Genomic DNA, 17,563 nt, shown 5'->3' on the forward strand with positions numbered 1-17,563 from the left:
TATAGAGGTAGTAATTTGTGTTTGTGTGTCGAGTTTGTGTCGTGTTGACTCATGAATATCCAACTATATGGATCAATACTAATTCGACATGTTTATTAAACAGGTCAAGATTCATCAACCCTAACACGACCCATTTATTAAATAGGTCAATCGTGTTGATCTGAATAACTACATCACAAATAATCATTAAAAATTAAAACATATCTTAATATCACAAATAATCAATCATAATATGTCAAAGAAAATAAACCCCAATAACTAATAAATTTATATACTTAGGATTTGAAGAATGTATTGGTAAATTGTAATTTAATTAAACGGGTCAGACAAATTAAATGGGTTCCATAGATTGGATACTAACTCAACCCAAACATGACACTAACCCATTAAACCTCAACCCGTAACTTGTTAATTTCATGTTGTGTCAGGTTCATAGGTCGTGTTCAATTTTTCCACCCCTACACACATATACACTTAAATTAAGTTATAGTAGAATTTTCATCTTGTATTAAAAAAAAAAAAAAAAATCTTACTCATTTTCTCTTATAATCTAAATAAGGATTTTGTTAATAAATGTCTTTATGTCATTCGTTTAAAAAATACTTTTAAAAATTGTATATGAGAAATGAAAAGAAACATTTTTTTTTTAATTCTTTTATAGTCTTTTATATTTCTCATAAAAGTTGAATAAAAACTTTTTAAAAATAATTCACTAACAAATGCCCTAAAAATACCCGTCAACCGGACTCATCTAATAATAATTTAGAAGCAGGAGGTGAGGATATCTTGGTTGAGCTATTATCCTCTTAACCATATCTAAGGTTCTTTGGTTAGTTATGGACTAATCACAATACTTATTGAAATGGATTAAAATAACAAATTGTAATTGATATAACATTATTTTCACATTAACCTCTCACTTATACTGTACTTATAGTATACCAATCACAGCACATCACCTCTCAACAAGAAATGATGCGAAATGAGTTGTATCACTAAACTTTCAGATATGGCAATCATATTCAAAGACAAGGTGAAAGGGATTATTTATTTATTTAAATGAACAAGGAGTCTTTACTCATTAGGGTTACTTATATTGCCATTCATATTTTAATGTCAACCTTGGCTACTACATGGTTTCCCATCTTCCATGTTCAAGTAGATCCTCCTAAGTCCTAGATCTTGTAATTAAAAGCACTGACAAGAGGGGTCAACAACCAAAAATAAACAGAGGACCCACAACTCAATGAAAGGCCCCCTCAACATCATTAAACACAATGAAAGGGCCAAAAGTTCAAGTCAACATCTTTCTAGGCATTTACAAGATGTACAGGCTACACAAGCACAGAGCCACCACCCTTCTGGAACTATCATTTGCTAAGCACACCATCAATAACAATTGGATTCCCTGCTATCTGAACCTTAGAGAAACCAGTTTCTCTGCACAACCTGTCTCTTCACCTAATAAGTCATATCAGTATCAGAGTCAAGGAACCCTTCATATTCCAACTGCAGAAAACAATATTAAATTAGTTAATTATTAAACCAAATTGAATATTAATATTAAATAACTCATTGTGAGGAACCTACCCTTGCTTGATTATGGGTCATCTTCATCCTCCGATATTCTTCTTGTGCTTTCTTTGAACGGAACATGGCCTGAACACGTACAACAGATCTCTCAACCCGCTCTTCAGCTTGTTTCCGGCTAGCCCGATAGAAGTCCTCCTCAGTATCACTTTCTGGCCTCTGATCAGGAACTGGTTCCATAGGATCAACTTGAAAACCACGAAAACCCCTTCTCTTCAAACGCCAGCGCAGAACTGCTTTCTCAAGCACCCCAACTGACCAGAGAATTTTACGGTACTGCCTCCGCACTTGGAATCCCCGGAAAGCGGCCTGCATTGGGAAAGGTACAATTAAACATCTTTTCTTGAACCTCAAATCTAATATTGTTTACACATTATGGCTAAAAGGTATTTGGGTGAAAGTGTGTAATCTAATTTTATTACATACAAGTCATAATTATACTTGACAAATTGCAACTATTCCAAGCACTAACAGAGAGGGTAGTTCAGGTTGTCTTGCCCATGCTACATTATCCTGTATGGATGTATGACAGGCTTACATTTAGTTAACCGTGTTAATCAGGCTAAACTCAGTCTGATTGCTTCTAGGGTCAGCTGAAAGAAAACACCTTGACTGAAAAATTACACTTGAATTTGATCAAGCCAAAGAATCGAGGCCTCTGTCGTTGTAGGTGGTTCGTGCTAGTTATAATGTTTTATGCTATCCAAGTTTCAACTATGCCAGCAAGAAGACGGGGAAAGAAGGCTTACTTGAATTTTGATTGCATGGCGCCGCATAGTAAGGAAATCTTTACGGATCTTCCAAGTGCGGAATCTATATTGGATACGGGCAGCAGCTGCCATCTTTTTTTTTGATTCAAAGCTGCGAAAGGCATGTTGAATCTTCATTGCTGCAATTATACTGCGTGCTTCATCCTCGGGAGCAGAAAACTCAACCTCTTTGGTCCGTACTTTTAGTGAGTGGTCTCTAAATGCAGCCTGTATACGTGCTGCAGCTTCAGCAGTTGTCCGATAAGCTGCCAAAGTATCTTTAAGGTAGATCTGATCCTCACTGAGGTTCTCAGTGATCACTGTATCAGTTGCGCTAGTATCAAGGGAGCCACTGATGTTTCCAGCCATGCTCATATCCTTGAATTGTTCAACCAAAGCCTTTTCTGAAAGATAAGCTGCTAAGCCCTCGTAACCCTTTAAAGATGCAAGATCAGCAGCAGTGGATCCCCCAGGGTTTTTTGGCGTAGGGTCGGTGACCAAGTTTGGCTTTGCACCAGCAGATAAAAGTGCTGCAACCATTTTCTCCCTGCACATTGGAAATTCAGAAATAAATAATCCAAGACTGAGATGGCTTTTTCAAGCCCAGTAGAAGAAGTATAACTTATCCTCCCAAATCCAGAATGTAAGCAATATGAGCAAACACAAAACCATGCTATCTTTTACATGAATCAGCTTGAGAATTATTTATGTTAGACAAACATGCATAAAATCAATTTTAGTAATAACACACATAAAACTAAAATAGGTTGCTGCAAAGTTGGGAAAGTTAATGCAAAAGCTTCAAGAGTCAAATAGGACGCTGCAAATCTGATCGGTTGATGAATAAGATAAACAAAAGAGATACCTTCCACAAAAGGCTGCCCAATGAAGAGCTGTCCATCCATATTTATCACGAAAATCCAATGATAAGCCCGACCATGAAAATAAAGGAACAGCCCATGTATATCCTAGAATAGCACATAAATGTATTACACCTCTACCTTGGGCATCATATTCAGTGGTTTTAGAGTGCTCAGTGGTTTTAGGACGTTCAACAACTCTTTCCAACAGATATTCCTTTAGTCTGTTTTTCAAAGTGTGTTCAAACAGAACATCTTTTGCCTGTGGAAATGGAACTTTGTTTTCTTCAACTGACTTAATAAATTTCTCAAAACTATGCAAAATATTAGAGGTTTTGTGGGCAAAGTTCTTAGCCTCCTTCAGGGAATTTGGCGATACTTTATTAGACAGAATGTTAAGGTTCTTGGAAGTAGAGAAGAGCAGATAAGCCAGCCGAAGCTGATATTGGAAATCTTCCCACTTGCACTTCTCTTCTAACAAATTTTTTGGGTCAACCGATGAAGGAATGCGATACTCAAAATTCAGAACTTGGCTGATGGGTTTGTGACCATCAAAACTCATGAAGAGGCTTACTGGTCCAAAGGAATGTGGCAGCACAAAACAGCGATACACCCCAACCTGAACAGTTTCTGCAGGAACACAGACATCGCCACAGACACAAAGAAGACTGGACTTCGCTAGATGTAGACACTCTTTATGAAAGAATCCAATGACTATGATCTGCAACAACAATTAAACAAAGGTCAAAAGCTTTTAATAAGTATTTCAACCTGCTTCCCTGGGTTATTCAAACCATATAAATAGTGGTTCATTCATTGATCAGGTTTGATCATTACCTGTTGTGCCAAGCAAGAGGCCTGACTGCAAGGAAAACATTAACTAGCCCAGACAGTTTCAAACCTTATGACCAATCTATTCTATGATTTAAAAAAGTAATGAAGATCAAGTTGGACGTGTCTGATTTTTATTAAGTTTGAGGGATTTAGTTTAGTTGGTTCAAACAGATGTGAAAGGAGCTGCCAGCCATCAGCTTTTGGTGGACATCAATACTTTGTCGCTCTAAAAATCCTGATAGGAAAAAAGCTAAAGTTGAATTCAGCTCTTCCAAGCTCAAACAAATATCAGTATGTATCACAAGTAACTCCAAATTTAAGACCTGCTCGGTCCAAAAGTTCGACCAAAATTTTGCAAAATCAAACTCATCACTTGAAGTGTCTAGCGTCATTCCTCCTAATTAAAGACATGTATGTGATATGGTATTTCTCAATCACCAAAATATTCTTCCACAACGCACACAAACCCTTCCACTCCATCACAATCCATGATGGTTCTCCCAGATCCTTGAATGGGTTTGTTTGAATGTTTAATGGGGAAGGTGAACTAGAGATGCTAACAAAATTCTATTTTAAAATTAAACCATCAAAACACCTTTTATTTTTTATTTTTTTAACATAAGAAATTTTATTAAGAATAAAAAGTCAAACAAGTACACTGGAAATGTACTACAGTGGCAAAAATCAAGAACCCAAATTACAATGATCTATAGGATCAGGGAGGGACAAACAAGAACAAGATGGCAAAACTAAACAGAATCATGTTCCTAGAACTGTTTAGTGAGATTGTTAAGATATTTAACAGCAGTTTATGGAGTTGGATCTTGGAACATCTCTCTCTCTCTCTCTCTCTCTCTCTCTCTCTCTCTCTCTCTCTCTCTCTCTCCAGAATCTTCAAAATAATTTATTATATGGTAGTTTTCTACAATTTGTTATGCATACAGAATGATGTTATTAGTGCAAGCTTAAAATACATGCTGAGTAAAAAGTTTCACTTCCTAGAAGCTTAAACAACCTCGTATGCAACAAACTAAAATTGCCATATCTTCTAATGCCAGATCTTTTCCGTCCAAAAACTAATAAATACAACCTGCTTCTTCAAGGCTGGTTGAAGGCATTTGAAACGTATAAGGCAAACAGGAAAGAATTACAGGTCATAATTTAAGAATAGCAAAAAGAAAATGTATGGCATTCGCAAAAGAAAAAAACCTTTGTTTTCTCGGTTGAAAAGGCCCATGCAGGGGAGACGTCTGTTATGCTAAATATTTGCTCTGGAACAGAAGATTGAGAATGATCTGTCATTGAAGAGACAAATGATTCATGAACAGATGAAATTGAGGATTCAAGCACTGAATCATCCACAGAACCTGGTGACTCAGCCATGATCTGGTTTATCCACCTTCCAAAACTGTCCTGGCTTTGCAATCCATCATCGACCAGAATATCTAATGAATCATTGGTTCCCATGGTGATAGAATCCCTTCTTGGCACGTTTGCATTTAATTGACCCTTCATTGCCTGGTCATAAATACTGTCTGGGAAACTTGAATAAATGTTATCACTCCTAGCAATTGCTTCTGTCAAATTACTGAAAGAAGAAACTTCAGCTGAGGAATTGTTCACTCCCTGCAATAACAAACCATAAGATTGTGGATCTTAGACCAAATTTACCAGCGACCAAACAAAATAGTACTAGCCAAAACTAACATACATAGCATTAGTGCAGCTTGGTTTGTTCATAGAAGCACAGTGAAAGGTACATGTCAAGCCCGTGTGCAGCCATAGAAATTTCAAAACATGTGTAGATGCTAACTAGAAAGTAAAAAAACAATGCAATACTATGCAAGTTTTCCAATTTTTGCCTCTTCTTCTCCCTCTGAATTAAACCTTCTCTTGCCATAATGGTTCAGGGCCAACAAAAAATGACTACAAACACTTGCACATGCAAATTTAAGTGTCTCTATGATTTTTCTGAGCAGTAAACAGCAAAACCACAAGAGAAGTCATGGAACTAAACACATGAAGCCTGGTGGCCTAATGCTCTAAACATTAACGTTGCACAAAATAGCTTAACATCCTCATATCAGTGTTAGCAGAACTTATAAATGGCATGAGCAACTAACTTGGTTGATTAAATAAAGATACTCCCTGATTCCATAAAAGTGTGCTCCACTCTCATAATACTGATGTCAGATAACTAAAAAAAATTTTACTTTACCATGGGAGAAAAGAAAAGTAAAAACTGACGTACATTAGGATTCCTTAGGTTATAATCAACCATTCACTTTCTGTACAGCATTCATAATATCATTGGTGTACCCAGAAGGAGAAGAAAAGGACCCTAGATGAGGAAAGTACCTCTCCCCCCCCCCCCCCACAACAACAAAAAGCAAAAACCTCAAATGAAGGACAAATAGGAAGCATATTTAGAGTATGAATGATCCTACTTACAAAATGCAAGGAGTCATTTAGTGCTTGATTTGTTTGGTCAATACTTGAAACTTTGGCTGCAACAAAGAAGAGGTAAGAAAATGCAGAGTGAATAGTTTCTGTGTAGCCAATGGCTGCTGCAAATAGCATCTAATTAGTTACCTCCTTTAGGTACAATTGAGTTGTTAAGATCATTTGTCAGGAGGAGGTCATCCCATTCTAGCGTATTAATCTCATGAAGCCTTAGTTCGTGATTCTGGACAGTTCCAGCTGATTCTAAAAAAAGCAAGGGTCAGAATGTTGTATATCCATTTTCGAGAAAAGGGTTCAATTATTAGAGTATAATCAATGTCTACTAGTAATACAGTTCCAAAAAAAAAAAACCTACTACCAGTAATAGTAAGTCAAGGTATCAATTTGCTGAGCAAGACTAGTCAAATATAAAAATAAAGAATGAACACTTCTAACTTTCTCTAAACTCAAAAATACCAAATGTACTACTAAAATGAAAAAACCATTCTACTATGAAAGCATTGTAAGTTGAGCTAAACATGACCTAAAATTCCTTTCTTACCACCATAATGTGCATGATTACCACCAGAGTCAAGTTCTTCTGTCAAAAGCCAAGGAGCAGAAGAACCAGAACTAGAATTTGAATTGACAGGTGTGCCTGGAGATCCCTGCAACTGTATCATAAGTCAGCCACAGCCCAATATAAGGTTAGTAAATCTACACCAAAGCATATGGCGAAGAGAAACTTAAAGGTGGAAATTGAATGAAATGAGCCATGATAGTACTGACCTCCTGTGTTTCACGATAATGAACAAGGACAATATGTTCTAGGCTCCTGAAACAAAAATAAAAACAAAATCATAGATAAGACTACTTAATGTGCTTTTATATAATTCAGATATAGCTTAGCAATGAAACCAACTGAAATAAAGCTTAATCACTACATACTTATCAAGAAGCCAGTAACACCTGCGAACGAAGGTTGGGTTATCTTGGCCATGTGCATAGTATACATGGATCCTTTCTTCATCACCAACCTGAACCATTAAACCAAGCAACAACCAAAATAAACCCACACTAAAACAGAATTTGCCAAGTGGAATGAAATTTTTTAACCTAATAATTTCTATTATATCCATAACTATTAATTGCCAATACAGAATTTACATCTAATCAAGATTCCAGAGATCTCTAACACCAGAAATATTGGCACTCATACCATAGCAAACTAAGCTACAATATCATAAATGATAATCATACACAAGGCAAAACACATATACCCAAGAATTGTTACAAATAACATCCATCGGTACATACCGGAATCAAATATAGCATATAAGGGGGACATTAATTAAAACTTCCAGGATACATATATACGTAGACATAGAAAGTATGTATATGTTTGTGTGTGCATGTGCATGTGCGCGTGCGCGTAGCCTTATGTCAAAGTGTGTATATATATATATTTTTTTTTTTTTTTGATAGGTATATATATACAGCAATAAGTACAACCAGGAGTTGCATATACATAAGTTGATGCTGCATAAAACATATCAGAAATTGGGAGAACCTCACTTTTAAGTGTTCATGGGCTTCTTTAACAGTCTTCCCATCCTTTTTCTTCTTCCAGTTATGACCATCTTTCCGGAAGTTCCTAAGCATCTTACGATCAAACAAGACTATAGTGCCACCTGTTACATTACACAACCAAAATAGGCAATTCAACAGTCTCAGAAGTAATTTATATTGTATACCACTTGATAAAAGAAACTCCATAAAACAAATGTAAAGTTTATCAAACCCAAGCAAAAAAATGCTTCTTTGCTTTTAATTAAAATATATAAGAGCTACAAAAGCATTACAGTCCTATGTAACAAGACTTGCAAAAGCTTCTAATTGCATCATATACACCAAATAGGCAGAATGGGCCACACGGTCCATCATGTGACTGTGTGAGCATTTAAGCTTTGAGTTATGACAAAATGGCAAGGGCACACAACAAGATATATTAGATATAAAGTTAAAGGTGAAAACCAAATTAAGAAGAAAAAAAATCTAATAATCAAGTTACACCATGAGTTGTGACTAATATATTTGGAGAAAAAAAATGTCAAAATTGGATATATGGGATGACTCATGACTACAGAGTCAGGCTTATGGGTTTATAAAAATCACATTACAATTTATAGATATAGGTGGTTACTTTTGGGCAAGTTCACTGGCTTGACATTGATGCTGAAGTTCTTGTAATTACAGAGTATTGCATGAATTTCATTTGGGCGGAGCCATCTTGTACTGGCTTCTTCCCTAATATTCCCAAGATCCAAATCTGCACATGGAAAAAGGAACCACAAAAATATACAGAATAGAATTTGGTCAAGATGCACATGATTAAATATTCATTAACAAAAAGGAAGCCTTACCAGTAATTAATAATTTCAAATTAAACTTATTGTTCCAATCAAAGCACTTTCCAAACCGTTTATAAATTATTTTAAAGCAATAAAAATTTCCCATAACAAAAGTATTTGAAGCCCAACAAATGGAAATAAGTAATAGCACAAAAACACACTCTCTCTTTCAAATTATAAGGGAAAAAAAAAAAAGCATTTAAACCATAAAATCAAACAAGCAACAAATTTACTTCTTTTCTGGCATTTCAAAACTACTTTTTTCTTGCTTAGAATAGCCAAAAAAATCCTAAGCAAAAATCCTCAGTCCTTTACTTAACAACATGAAAGCACTTTTTCCGTACCTTTATCAACACCAAAAAATTCATTTCCTTTCTAAAATCACTTCCAAAAAAAGCTCTATATTTCTCTAATCATCAAAATTCAAAGACCCCCATTTTCCAAAATTCACCAAAATAATCCATTTCACATAAAAAAGAGAGAGAGAGAGAGAGAATTTGTGTACATACCTTGCAATGTATGGAAGCCATGAATTTCAGAGCCAACAAGTTGGCCTTCCATCATGAAAACCTCAGAAGAAACCTTCTTTCCTCAAAAGAAACCTTCTTTCCCAGGACTCTTTTTATCTCTTTTTCTCAAAACCTTAAACTGTCAATTTTGCACCTTAAACCCATCAAAATCTCAGCCCCACTATCACTTTGATTAGTCTCTATACAACTACAGCAATAATAAATACTCTACAAAAATAAAAAATAAAAAAAGAGAGAGAGAAGGAACGATAGAAGTACCTGATGATGAACAGTGATCACAAGAAACACCGAAGACTCGAAATGACCATGAGAAACAGAGGGAAAAAAAAAAAAAAGGCAATTCTTGTGCTCTATGATTGTATCCTTTTATTATTATTATTATTAATTTTTTTTTCCAGATAAAATACTCCCTTTTAAAATAAAAAGCAGAGAATTGAAAAGGAAAGTGGGGACAATTTTTTTTTTTTCTTTGGGGTTTACAGTAAATTTCCTTACGGTTTTGAGTAACAAAATAGTCAACTGGTCAATATGCGGGGACAAAGATTTTCGTTTGGGTGTTGGACGGTGTAGGATAAAAATTTAAGAGAGAGCCGAAATTGGAACAGAACGGTTTCCTTTTACACGTCTGGTGGGTACCATATATTTATACCATATATATAAATTTAATTAGTAAAATTTATTATTATAATATAAGAGATTATATAATTATTCTTAAATAAATAAGAGACTATAATTACTTGTCCGCTCTGGCTTTCCATAAACCGAGTCACCAAAATCAGAGCATAAAATGCGTGACGAATAAGTGTTAAAATAGTAGGCCGCGACTAGTTTATAATAATTTGTTTCAATGAAAAATTTTATATAAATTTTTTTTTTGGGTTTTTCTGTATTTGGTAGTATTAAAAAAAAGTCAAAATTATTTTATTTAGTTTGGTGTAAGATAGAATTGTTTTTTATTCTAATTATCTAACTCATTTTAAGTTTACTAAAAAAAAAAAAAAGTGAAACAGTTCTCTAAAAAATGCTTTTTGAAAAATAATCTTTTTTTCAAAAAATGTTAATATCAAAACAAATAAAGCCTAAAAGTGATGTCAATTGTAAAATAAGTAGCTTATTTATTTATTTTTTATAATCAAGTCATCTAAAGTAGTGAAATTACCTTATATGCACAATATAATATACCTTTGGATAGTACTTATTGCTGCTGAAAGTTGCTAAAAACTGATTGTTGCTGAAAACACTATAGCAAAATAATTTTTAAATGTGTAAATAGTATTGTGAGATCCACTTTTAATATTAAATATTGCGTAAACAGTACATGAATAGTACACGCACAGTATTTTTTGCCTCCTAAAAGTCAATAAGTCTAGCTGCTTTAAAAAAAAAAAAAAAAAAAAAAAATGAAAACACAACTTTACTTTGAGTGAAATGTATTTTTTGCCTCCTAAAAGTCAATAAGTCTAGCTGCTTTAAAAAAAAAAAAAAAAAAAAAAACTGAAAACACAACTTTACTTTGAGTGAAAAGTAGTCTATCCAAACCGGGTCCTTACCTTATTCTCATATTAATGTGAGTCTCGTATGCATTATTTACACGCTACTTTATTGGATCACAACTTTTGACAAATCATAAAATACAATCAGGGCAACATTATTTAGTACTTCTGCCAACTAAACTTGTAGTTTTCTTGAGTTTAAGGTCTCTAACTCTTTTTGGCTAGAGCATGAACAACTGTATTACCATTGCATTTTACATTAATAAAACTATTATTTCTAGACCCCGTCACACATGCTCCAATACCTTCATTGACATAACCAAAATGAGCTTAAGCAATTAAGGACCATCTTTTCAAACCTGTTGAATAACATTCTCGGAGTCATCTTCAAAGGCCCTTAATTTCAGGGCTGCTAGACTTCTAGTTCTTCTATTGATGTCGGCAATGGGATTTGTTGAGAAAGAGCTACATTGGGATGTACCTAATTAATAAGTAGAAATGATACAGTATAGTCTGTTTCACTCAGCTTTTTATTTTTTTTAAATTTATTTTAAAGCACCACTCATTTTAATGTATAATTGTATTTTTGCACAATTACCAAAAATAAGCAAAACATGCTTATGAAAATAATCTCATTTTCGTGGAAATGACTGGCTGGACTTGGATGGGGTTTTCTTTTTTTTTTTTTCTTTTTTTTTTTGTTTGTTTACGGCTTAAAAAAGTTAGAGTAGCGATCTTATGTGATGTATCAAATAGTCCACTTGATCTTATCTGCATACAGCATACAAGCATATATAATTAATAATTATACAGAGTGTTTTTTGTAATCTTTTTAATTTTTGCAGGGTGAGAGAAGTCTGCGTCAGGCTTGGTTGATAAATTTTTAATGAACGGTTTAAATATGAAATAAAATTTAAAATCATATATATAGATAGACATTAAAAGCTTCTATGACAAAATATTATGAGGTTTTTTTGTAAGGGAGAAAATATTATGAGGTTAGTTAAATGTTTTCAATTTTATATATATTATAAATTATAAATAAAGTATAGATGCATTAGGAATAAATAACTCAATAGTAATTGTATTTTTTTGGGAAAAAAAATAGTTATCTTCATAATATTTTTATAACAAATTCTAAATGAAAGGTTGTTATTGTTTGTTAATTACGAGTGGACAAAAAAATAATTTTTTTTTTATAAATTTAAATTAGAACTAATAATAATTTACTACTTATAACTTATTATGAAATGTTGAAAATATAGGTTATAGTACTTTAAAAAAAATGGAACAACCAGCAGCAAGATTACCTAAAGAGACTCCAAACCAAAAAAAAACAAAAAAAAAAAAAAACAAAAAACTTAGTTGAGGAACAGATACTTGGATGGTAGAGGTTTATAGTAGAGTTCTTAAAATTTTAACCACCCATTAATAAATAAGTGGTTAAAATTTTGCAATGTTGTAAACATTTGAGAAAACATTTATTATTACTGTTTTGGTATCTATTGAATTTCCTAACGATATAACTAATTTTTTATTTTTACGGGGGATGATGTGACTAAATCTAAAAAACCCATTTATAGATGAATTATCAATTTTTTTTTTTTTTTTTTTTTTGAGATCCCTAAGAAATCTAGATTTGCTAACATTAAATTTTTAATAACTTTTGAAACTGAGAAGCATGCCAATACTTAAATTTCATTAGCATGATCTCACTATATTCTCAGATCTCATTTTCCTTATTATTATTATGTGATTAATCGTAAATCACGTGTATTGATGTTGAATTGGGAGAATTACTAAAAACAATTTCCATGGTTATCCAGTGTTAAAGATAAATATGTTTAAGCATGATAGTTGATTAGTAGCATTAAGGACTCGTTTAGTCATAAATATAATCATGCGCAGCAGGAAAGAAAGGAGAAAATTTGACCAAGCTTCACCAGAGACTTGTGAGTTTTGACTCGCGATTGGACTAGTAGTTATTGGTATTCAGTGTTCATTCATTTTTAAACTTTTTAAAGTAATATAGATAAGATTTTTAAGAACAATTAAGAATTTTAGGTAGAAAAGAGGAGCATACCAAAAGGTCCACAACTTACAATTAATGCATTCCCACTAGTACCACAAACTTGTTACTTGATTTCTTCACTCTTGAACGTTGAAACAGGAAGGGGGCAAAAAATGGGACCAACTTCCAACACATTCCTAATCTAAATTATTATCCCTAGGACGTGGGTGCTAGGTGTTATATCATATCTGAGTAATAGTTTAGGGGACAAGTATTATACAAGTAATAATTTAAGTAGGTAAAATGTGTATTTTCATAATTTAAAAGAGTAAGTATATTAGAGGGTATAGTTTAGGGATAAAGTGTGATTTAATAATTTCTAAGACATTTTATCATTATGCCTTTAGTTGTTCATGAATTTCACACCACTGTACCATATCCCAAAAAAACCAAGACATAGGTTAGACAAACATATTTCTATGTTTCCTTTTTTATGTGTAGTAGCTAGACAGCCTAGACTAGTTGAGTTGGGTAATTTATCTATATGATATAATGAATAAGTATATTCATAGATTAAAGTTAGCTTAATTTATAAAGTTTTTTTTTTTTTTTTGTCATTGAATAAAGGATTTGAATTCGAATCTCATTTTTAGATTCTCTATTCCTTGTGTGTGTGTGTGTCTATATATATATGAGTCATGCTAACGAGTGCTTTTAGACATTGGTTAACAATCTATTTTAAGAAAGTTTTAACGTCACTTTTATTGGAAATGAAAAAAACTGTCAAAACATTAATTGCTTTTTTTTTTCCTCATAAAAAATTTCTTTAAATAGATTATTAACTAATACTTTGTGGGCATTCGTTAGCATTTCCCTATATATATATATATATATAACATGCCTTTTATCTTAAGTCAAATACCATTAAATCATGCATGGACCATTTATTATACATTAAATGATAATCTATAAATGTTAGGTATCACATTACTCATCACTTTTCTCCACTACTCGCAATCAACTACATAGGATTTTTTTTTTAAAGATAATTACAATTTGCTACTAACCTTGCATCTCGAATCTTTTTCTCCATAAAGCCTCAAGCACTTTATGCATGGGGATGTGTCAATTCAGTTACAAGGCCTTTGACATCAACTACATAAGATAGTTGTAACAAAATGTGAGTAAAAGTTTGTGATCCTAAAATGATTGGTTGATATATGCAACCAAAGTACCCCAAGAAATTAGAAATAACTTTCCCCCCTAGACCCTTAAGCACTTTATGCATGAAGAGATGTCAATTCAACTACAACGCCTTTAGCATCAACTAAATAAAATAGTTGTAACAAAATGTGAGTAAAAGTTTGTGATCCTAAAATGATTAGTTGATATATGCAACCAAAGTACTCCAAGAAATTAGAAATGTTAACAAAACCCTTCTACAAATGTTTTGAAGTCCATTGCCATCGGATATTCAGATAAAACAAATTTATAAGCAGTATGGTACACAGACGACGTTGGCTCTCCAAGACAAAAAGGACCACATTGGACCTCTTGTGACGTGAGACAGACGCTTCATGGGATTTGGGATTAAGTTTGGGTCCAATGCATTAATGCAATGGACCCAACACGAATTGGGTTCAATGCATTGATGCACTGAAACTAACACGTGGCATTGGTTTGGGACCAAAAAAAGTTATGAGTTCATCAATCATGGTAGTGTCACACTAGCAACTAATAATGGGGAATGAATATGAAATTCAGTTGTCCCAATATCCTTTAGATCAATTGATATATTTTAGTGCATCTAATAGAGATTGCCATATTTAATTCTTCTCTCCCTCATTATAAATATTGCATTATTATTATTATTATTATTATTAAACTATCCCAGACTCCCCGTTATATGGTGTTGTGTTAAGTTAAATCAAAATGACCCAACTTAGGTTTAAATTTATTATATTAGCAATAAACAATTCAACTCTTTTGCTAAGGGATTTTTAGGGATAAATTTAAGTGTGCGGCCATTCTCAATTACATAAACAAAAAAACCCTCAAAGTTATATTAAAATGTCCCAAAATTGTAGAACAACAACTGATATATATATTGAGCCAGTAGAAGACCCCAAGATATTGAGTCAATAGAAATTCAACTCAATTGAAATTCTAAATTATTTCATTAAAAAAATTATTACGAGGGTAACAACTAATCATTGACAATTAATTTTTCTAACAACTTAAAAAAGAGACGTTAATAAAACCTAAATATATAACTTAATAAACAATTTTGCATTTCAATAAATAAGAATAGTTTTTAATATATATATATATATATATAGTTAAATAAATAATATTTAATTGATATTTATTGTCTTAGACCTTTTTTTTTCTATAAATAAGAATAGTTTTTAATATATATATATATATATATAGTTAAATAAATAATATTTAATTGATATTTATTGTCTTAGACCTTTTTTTTTCCCCCGAAAACGGATTGAATTTCATTCAATGCAAATGGGCCAAAGCATAGTACAATGCCTCCTTAGTAGGAGGTGGAGAATCCTCCAACCAAACCACAACGTCCACTATATGCCTAGCATAATGAGCTAAAGAGTGTGCCATAGTATTTGCCTCATGCCGAATGTGACAAAAAATGGAAGGTCTGAACTCCCTTAGAGAAAGCTAAATGTCCTGTATTATATGCCCGAGCCTAGAAGAGTGCCTTTCCGGACTAGATAAAGATCTCATTTCATCCACATTGTCCCCTTCAATAACCAATTCCCAAAACACCACGTCCATGACAAAGAGAATTGCCTTGCAACAAGCCATAGTCTCGTTCTCATCACTATCCAAAGCAGGACAACCCCTAACAGAGAGAGCTGCCATCACTTCACCCTTGTCGTTGTGAATAATCACCCTAATCCCCAAAGCCAAAGGATTCGTAAAGGAGGCCACATCAAAGTTGCTTTTGTAAAAATCAGAAGGCTGCCACACTGCTGGGGGCACATTCCCTTGTGTAGCTGGAAATGGGCATGACAAAACTCCTCTAAATTGTCCAGAGCTCGCCGATTCAATGCCCCAGGATCTCGAAACTTACCCCCACGTACAACTGTGTTATGTTGATGCCAAATCAGCCAAGCTTGAACTAGGATCAACTCAAGTTCATCTGTCGAGAGCCTATCCATCATAAGGCGTGTTAACTGGATCATGTCTTATTGGTCTAGACAAACTTTCTATAAATGAGGTAAGCTACTAGCCCATACATCCCTCGCTGCCCCACAACCCCACAGTGAATGTAAGCATGTTTCTATTGCAAGTTTACAAATAGGACATACAACATCTGCAATCACCTTCCTTCGGTGCAAGTAGACATGGTAGGCAAAATCTCCTTACATGCTCTCCGGCCAAACACTTTGCTCTTATTTGGGAGCCTCAACCTCCAAAATTTTCTCCACACCTCCTGACTAAAGACTCCTCTAGATGCTTCTACACAGTCAATCCGCCTCTTTAGCTAGCTGATAAGCCACACGGTATCCAGACTTGACTGAATAGATACCATTTTTGTTATGCATCCATAAAATAACATCGGGGATGTAATGAGAACACTATTCCACCATACAGTCTTAAAATCAATTAGTTCTTCCACTCTACAGTTTGCATGCAACTAGATAAGCCGATGGACTACTCTATAGGTAGGATAATGAGGACTCCAGTTATCATGAAGAGCACTGACCGAAGCTCCATTTCCCACTCGCCAACAAGTGCCCCTTTGTAATACCCCTTTGGTAGCCATAATACTTTTCCATACAAAGGAGCTATTTGGGCGATCTGAGGGCTTTAGGAAGTGACAGCAAGGAAAATAGCGTGCTTCAAAACATCGATGAAGGAGTGATTTTGGGGCTTGCATAAACTGCTGGGATATTACACAAAGTAATAATAGAATAATAAAGTTAAGATAAAAAACAAACAGAAAATAGGTAACTTGAAGGCACAATATCGTTTTCCTTATACAATATTTGCCCCCTACACTATTGTTGTTAAAGGGCTATCGCAAATTTGTCTCCTGAATACAACCAAGATGCTAGGTTCTACATATAGTAATTCTGAAGAATGATTACATGATTTTTTGTGTTTCAAGAAAACATAAACTTCTATTTATTTTTCAACGAAACATAAACCTCTATTTTATCAAAAGACATGTATGGAGAGTTAAAATGTTTCAAAAAATTGTTCACAAGACTTGAAACCTCTTCAAACTCTCTGGACAGTCACTAGAAGATTCTGTTTTATGACTTTCGATTGGTCAAAGTTCCTTTTGATTGATTAAGTGCTCTTTTCAATTGATCGAACAGGAATCGAATAGTGATTGATTCATCCAAAGACTCTAGGATTATATTCTTACCATTTCGATTGATTGAGCCAAAGTTTTAACCGATCGAAAATGTTGTACTTCAAATTTTCATTTAGAAAATTTCCAAACTTGAATGTTCACTATAACAACTTTATGAAACAATATTCTCCAAACTCAAACATCATTATTACAACCTATCCATGTATATACCTATATATACAACATCAACCTCCACACTTGCTTTGCCAACATAACTAAATTAAAAGCACGCAAGTCTCAGAATCCTATA

The 17,563-nt window shown here is 33.6% G+C and overlaps 1 protein-coding gene across 4 annotated transcripts; it reads right to left on the reverse strand.

Annotated features, from left to right (window-relative positions):
* Positions 1 to 1,021: 1,021 nt before the first annotated feature.
* LOC112007292 (calmodulin-binding transcription activator 5) lies at positions 1,022 to 9,795 on the reverse strand. Of its 4 annotated transcripts, XM_024039626.2 has the most exons (15): positions 9,675 to 9,795; positions 9,396 to 9,534; positions 8,679 to 8,804; positions 8,051 to 8,166; positions 7,424 to 7,512; positions 7,265 to 7,310; positions 7,038 to 7,149; positions 6,626 to 6,739; positions 6,485 to 6,540; positions 5,401 to 5,659; positions 5,243 to 5,304; positions 3,205 to 3,920; positions 2,340 to 2,886; positions 1,591 to 1,899; positions 1,022 to 1,509 (listed from the first exon to the last, which is right to left on the reverse strand). In XM_024039626.2, exons 2-15 carry the CDS (start codon positions 9,448 to 9,450, stop codon positions 1,462 to 1,464), a joined length of 2,655 nt encoding a protein of 884 aa, XP_023895394.1. In that variant the 5' UTR covers positions 9,451 to 9,534; positions 9,675 to 9,795; the 3' UTR covers positions 1,022 to 1,461. The 4 variants fall into 4 exon arrangements, with proteins under 4 accessions (XP_023895394.1, XP_023895393.1, XP_023895392.1 ...); XM_024039625.2 differs by having other exon boundaries at positions 5,243 to 5,659; positions 6,626 to 6,733; XM_024039624.2 differs by having other exon boundaries at positions 5,243 to 5,659.
* Positions 9,796 to 17,563: the final 7,768 nt, after the last annotated feature.

This window comes from Quercus suber, unplaced genomic scaffold, assembly GCF_002906115.3.
Source record: "Quercus suber isolate HL8 unplaced genomic scaffold, Cork oak 2.0 scaffold_26, whole genome shotgun sequence".
Classification (NCBI taxonomy): domain Eukaryota; kingdom Viridiplantae; phylum Streptophyta; class Magnoliopsida; order Fagales; family Fagaceae; genus Quercus; species Quercus suber.